The 6719-nt window shown below is 44.6% G+C and overlaps 1 protein-coding gene across 6 annotated transcripts in view; it reads right to left on the bottom strand.

Moving 5' to 3' along the window:
- LOC108410553 (latent-transforming growth factor beta-binding protein 4) overlaps positions 1-6719 on the bottom strand; it is a 157428-nt gene that overhangs the window by 105138 nt on the left and 45571 nt on the right. For 5 of the 6 annotated variants that reach the window (XM_017681689.2, XM_017681690.2, XM_037539950.1 and 2 more), the window contains one exon: positions 5808-6074. In XM_017681689.2, coding sequence (XP_017537178.1) covers positions 5808-6074 — 267 coding nt within the window. Of the gene's footprint in view, positions 1-5807; positions 6294-6395; positions 6622-6719 lie in introns of those variants that run through there. The other variant, XM_017681692.2, reaches the window with a different exon arrangement.

Raw genomic sequence — 6719 nt, 5'->3', positions numbered from 1 at the left:
TCTATCTATCTGTTTGTCTGTCTATCTGTCTATCTATCTGTTTGTCTGTCTATCTGTCTATCTATCTGACTGTCTGTCTGTCTCTCCATCTATCTGACTATCTGTCTGTCTCTCCATCTACCTGACTGTCTGTCTGTCTATATATCCATCTCTCTGTCTATCTATCCATCTCTCTGTCTGTCTCTCCATCTGTCTATCTATCTGTCTGTCCAACTGTCTATCTATCTGTCTGTCTGTCCCTCCGTCTATCTGTCTATTGATCTCTCTCTCTCCATCTATCTATCTACCTGTTTGTCTGTCTGTCTGTCTGTCTCTCCATCTATCTGACTATTTGTCTGTCTCTCCATCTATTTGTCTGTCTATCTATCTGTTTGTCTGTCTATCTGTCTATCTATCTGTTTGTCTGTCTGTCTCTCCATCTATCTGACTGTCTGTCTGTCTCTCCATCTATCTATCTGTCTGTCTGTCTCTCCATCTATCTGACTATCTGTCTGTCTATCTATCTGTTTGTCTGTCTATCTGTCTATCTATCTGTTTGTCTGTCTGTCTCTCCATCTATCTGACTGTCTGTCTGTCTCTCCATCTATCTGATTGTCTGTCTGTCTCGCCATCTATCTGACTATCTGTCTGTCTCTCCATCTATCTGACTGTCTGTCTGTCTATCTATCCATCTGTCTATTGATCTCTCCCTCTCTCTGTCTGTCTCTCCATCTATCTGTCTGTCTGTGTGTCTGTCTGTCCCTCCGTCTATCTGTCTATTGATCTCTCCCTCTCTCCATCTATCTATCTACCTGTTTGTCTGTCTGTCTGTCTGTCTCTCCATCTATCTATCTATCAATCTATCTATCTATCTATCTATCTATCTATCTATCTATCTATCTATCTATCTATCTATCTATCTATCTATCTGTCTCTCCATCTATCTGTCTGTCTGTCTCTCCATCTATCTAGCTGTCTATCTTTCCATCTAGCTGTCTATCTTTCCGTCTAGCTGTCTATCTTTCCATCTAGCTGTCTTTCCATCTGTCTCTCCATCTATCTGTCTGTCTATCTGTCTCTCTATCTAGCTGTCTGTCTGTCTATCGATTGATCTCTCTCTCTCCATCTATCTATCCATCTATCTCTCTCTCTCTCTTACATATTTTATTTGTTTTATTCTTAACCCATTGTGTCCTCTCTCTCCATCTATCTATCCATCTGTCTTTCCATCTAGCTGTCTGTCTTTCCAACTGTCTGTCTATCAAACTCGATCTCTCTCTCTCTCTCTCTCTCTCTCTCTCTCTCTCTCTCTATCTATCCATATATCCATCTCTCTCTCCATCTATCCATCTCTCTCCCATTTCAAACTCTCTCTCTCTATCTATCCATCTATCCGTCTGTCTGTCTGTCTATCTGTCTATCTGTCTCTCCATCTGTCTGCCTATCTGTCTCTCCATCTGTCTGTCTAGCTGCCTGTCTTTCCGTCTAGCTGCCTGTCTTTCCGTCTAGCTGCCTGTCTTTCCGTCTAGCTGTCTGTCTTTCCGTCTAGCTGTCTGTCTGTCTCTAGTGCTTCATGCAAACACATGGAAGTGCTTAATTGACCCCATTCGTTTCTGTACTTGTTCAGAACGCAGGATTTTCAGGATTCTGCAAACACTAAAAGGCCTATTCCAAATCTAATGCATCGGCTCCTGAAATCTCCTGTCCAACACCTGCAGTCCTCAGACTCTTCCAAATGAAAGGCAAACAAACTCACAGGTCAATGTGGATTATAACTGTGGCTCTCGAGTGTTGCGACTGTCTAAGACAAAGCTTCCCTAAGTGTAGTCTGCAGGTCTTTTGACCCCAGTATACACTAGAAGGACAAAGATTTTGGGACACGCCTCTTTATAAATTGAATTCAGGCGTTTCATTCAGTCTCAGTGCTACAGGTGTATAAAACCAAGCCCATAGCTTTTACACACATTAGTGAAAGAATGATGTTCCACCATCAGCTGTGAGTGTTTTACTGAAAAGTGAAAGTGTTCAGGAATCACAGTGACTCAGCCGTGAACTGTCAGAATATGTAAAGTTAGAGAGTAGCTCGCAGAGTTCTGAGTAGCATAGAGCAACACTCATCAACACTGATCAATGCCTGCAGAGTTCAGACCTCCTCTGGCATCAACATCAGCACAGACACTGCAGCAGGAGCTTCATGGCAGGGTTTCCATGGTTGAGCAGCTGCATGAAACCTTACATCACCAAGCACAATGACAGGCGCCAGCTAGAGTAGAGTAAAGTGCTGCCACTGGACTCTGGAGCAGTGGAAACGTGTTCTGTGGAGTGACCAATCAGCTCCTCTATCTGTCAGTCTGATAGAGGAGTCTGGGTTTGGCGGTTGCCAGAGGAACGGTACTTGTCTGACTGATGTGCCAAGAGTAAGCTTTGGTGGAGGGGGGATTATGGTGTGTTGTTTTTCAGGAGTTGGGCTCGGGCCCTTAGTTCCAGTGAAAGGAACTCTTAATGCTTCAGCACCAAGAGATTTTGGACAATTTCATGCTCCCAACTTTGTGGGAACAGTTTGGGGACGGCCCCTTCCTGTTCCAACATGACTGCACACCAGTGCACAAAGCAGGTCCATAAAGACATGGATCAGCTAGTTTGGTGTGGAAGAACTTGACTGGCCTGCACAGAGTCCTGACCTCAACCCGATAGAACACATTTGGGATGAATTACAGCGGAGACAGGCCTTCTTGTCCAACATCAGCACCTGACCACACAAATGCGCTTCTTTATGAATGGAGAGTAGACCAACTCCATATTAATGCCTATGGATTTAGAATGGGATTCACAGAAGCTCCTGTAGGAGTGATGTGTAGATGTCCCAATACTTTTGACTAGATGTATGTTTATACCATTTCATCGTTGTCTAAAGAAAAACATCTCCAGAACAGTAAGTTAACAGGAGAGGGCAAAAACGCTCTTCAATTTCAATGTAACTTATGGGAAAGAGATTTTATTGGTCCAATCATCATGAAATTTGCACCCAATGTAAAGGACAGCTAGAGCTGGAAATATACAGTAAATTAAAAATCATTAAAAAAAGAGATATTTGTATTATATATGACTCACTGTGCTAAACAACCAGTTCCTTCTTATTGTCAATACAGCGCATTATTTGATTCATGGTATTTAACCCTTTTAAATCCAGGCTTATCAGATAATGACTACACAGACTGCAACAAAAAACCGGCTGAGCAATTCTTAGATTATAAGAAGAACTACTCTCTCAGCACTGCAGTAACACTGATGTGGTGGTGGTGGTGTGTTAGTGTATGTTGCGCTGGTGCGAGTGGATCAAACACAGCAGTGCTGCTGAGTTTTTAAACACTGTGCCCACTCACTGTCCGCTCTATTAGACACTCCTACCTTGCTGGTCTACCTTGTAGATGTAAAGTCAGAGACGATAGCTCATCTGCTGCTGCACAGTTTGTGTTGGTCATCCTCTAGTCCTTCATCAGTGGTCACAGGACGCTGCTCACAGGACGCTGTTGGCTGGGTATTTTTGGTTGGTGGACTATTCTCAGTCCAGCAGCGACACTGAGGTGTTTAAAAACTCCAGCAGCACTGCTGTGTCTGATCCACTCAGACCAGCGCAACACACACTAACACACCACCACCACCTCAGTGTTACTGCAGTGCTGAGAATGATCCACCACCCAAATAGTACCTGCTCTGTGAGGGTCCATGGGGGTCCTGACCACTGAAGAACAGGGTAACAAAATATCAGAGAAACAGATGGGCTACAGTCTGTAACTGTAGAACTGCAAAGTGAAACTATACAGTAAGTGGAGCTGATAAAATGGACAGTGAGCGTAAAAACAAGGAGGTGTTTTAATGTTATGGCTGATGTGTATGCGTGTGTGTGTGTTATTATTTCAGTGTAAGATCAAAGGAATGCTCTCTGGGATGCTGCGTGTCTGAGGAGTGAACAGCTGATTTAGAGACTGAGTGTAAAGCACATTCTAAAAGGCAGATTAGCGCAAAAACTGGAAACTGCTTTGAACTGTGCACAACTGGCTGCCATAACGCCGCGTATAGTTTATGAATTTCAGCCCTTCTTTAATGTTAAGAGAGTGTGTGCACTGTGAAAAATACACAGTTGAACCATATACACCGCGTCCCTACACACACACACTCCTCTCACACATCATCAGCCCGCACTGCTGGAAATTACCAGCTGCATTTGTATAAATAGGTCAGAGTGTTTCTGGAGTACTGGAGCTCATTTACTGTTGGACATGAAGCTCAGGCAACACAACCCCAATGAAAACACACACAGACATGCACACACGCATACACACACACATACACAAACACAGACACATGTACAGACACACACACGCACACAGACACACACGCGCACACAGACACACATGCATGCACACACAGACAGATGCACACACACAGACACACACATGCACAGACACACACAGACACACATGCTCACACACACATGCGCGCACAGCCACACACACAGACACACACAAACACACAATCACACACAATCTCACGCACACAGACACACGCACAGAAAAACACACACACGTGCACAGACACACATACGCACACGCAGAGACACGCATGCAAACACACGCATGCACACACACAGACATACAAACATGCACGCACAGAGACACAGACACACAGACACACACGCACCCACGCACAGACACACACGCACAGACACACACACACGCATGCACGCACAGACACACACGCACGCACAGACACACGCACGCACAGACACACGCATGCACAGACACACGCACACACATACGCGCACAGACACACATGGATTAGAATGGATTAGATCAGGCTCATAAATAAACAGCCCTGCGATGGACTGGCAACCTGTCCAGGCTGTCTCTTGCCTTCCGCCCAATGACCGCTGGGATAGGCTCCAGCTCCCCCCGCGACCCAGAAGGAGAAGCGGCTTAGAAGATGTGATCAGGTGTGTGTGTGTGATAAATAAACACAGCTATTTAGCACAGCTGTGATGTTTCTCTTAAAAAAGTTGGTTCTTCAAGGGTTCCTTATTTGAAGACAAATATAAGACAAAGGTTCTGTATAGAACCATGAACACTCAATCTGCATGCTTTAATGGTTCTCTGCATGTGAAAAGGTTCTTCAAGATCATGGAGAATGTGTTGTATATGATTCTATATAGAACCACAAAGGTCCTGCTGTTGTCAAGCTTGTAACAAAGGAAGAACCCTTTTTGGTGCTACATGCACACTTAAAATGATGGGTTTTTGAAGAGTTAATTAGTAAATAAAATGGTTCTAAATAGCAAATGAACACTCAAAGAACCATTTGCATGATTAGAAGGTTCTGGAAGTGTTCTTCAGATTGATGGAAAATGGGTTCTATGTAGAACCTTTTTTTTAGAAGGATTCCATATAGCCATGAAAAGGGTTTGGCTATTGCTACAAGCTTTGGCATCATAACAACAGAAGAACCTTTTTTTGCACCACACAGAATCATATACAACACATTCTCCATCATTCCGAAGAACCGTTGCACCATGCAGAGAACCATTTAAGCATATTAATGGTTCTTTGTGTGTTCAGGACTCAGACAAGAACCATTTTCTTTAGTAAAAAACACTTGTTGGTACTATATAGAACAGACAACCATTTAAGCATGCAAATGTTTTGTGAGTGTTCATGGTCCTAAATACAACCATCCCTTTACTGAAGAACCCTTGAAGAACCATCTTTTTCATGTATGTAAGTGTTTCTGATAAAAGGGCCACTGAGTGTCAGTAGAAAACAGATGGTACTCACACACTCTGAACCCGGGCGATGCTGACCCAGACGACGCTGACCTGGACGACGCTGACCCGGACGACGCTGACCCAGATGCCCCCTGCTGTTCGCTGTTGTAAACGGTGGTGACGTTTCCGCGCTCGCAATAGTTTATGCAGCGGGTCTGGGAGCATCTCAGCCTGCAGATTGTCGGAGTGAAGAGAACTTTGATCCGCTCAGAACCTCCGAGGACTCCGAAGGTCCGCTGGCCACTGGCCGTCTGTCCGGTAGCCGTTTGACCAACAGCTGGACGAGACCACAAAGTCAAGCCGAAGCAAAGCAGAACAATCAGTCTCAGAAGCATGATGGGTCCTCTATACACACACATTACACGCACAAGCACATGTTCACAGGACACACACACTCACTCACTCACACACACGCAGTGCAGAACAGCCGAGGAAAGTCCATGCAATCCAGTTATTCCCTTCCTGACTTTCTTTGCTCTTGTATCCACAAAAGTACCTGCAAAAAGGAGCAAAACTGGAGAAAAACACCTTTTTTGACTTTGAAAGTTTCAAAAAAGATTAAAAAAACAAACAAAAATACAGATGTAAACTGACAGACCTCTCAGGCACCTGCGTATGTGTCTGAGTCTGTGCTTATAAGCAGGAATATAAGCCCAACTGGGGAAAGAAGGCTGTCCTGATAACTGAGAGCAGCACCGTTAGTCTGATTCGCTCTAAGAACCAGTTTAAGTCTGAAACAGAGACGATATCCATCACTTTCTGGAGGGAAATAATCACAACCGCCAGCACCACTGAGCTGCTCTCTCTCCGCTCTCGTCATATGAGCACAGAGTGAAGGGGCGGTGAAAGAGGGGAGAGAGGGAGAGAGACAGAGAGACAGAGAGAGAGAGAAGGGGGGAGAGAGAGAGAGAGAGAGAGAGAG

The sequence above is a fragment of the Pygocentrus nattereri genome, chromosome 7, assembly GCF_015220715.1.
Source record: "Pygocentrus nattereri isolate fPygNat1 chromosome 7, fPygNat1.pri, whole genome shotgun sequence".
Taxonomy (NCBI): Eukaryota; Metazoa; Chordata; class Actinopteri; order Characiformes; family Serrasalmidae; genus Pygocentrus; species Pygocentrus nattereri.
The sequence above is the reverse complement of the archived record's forward strand: the minus strand, read 5'-3'. Positions and strand labels throughout refer to the sequence as shown.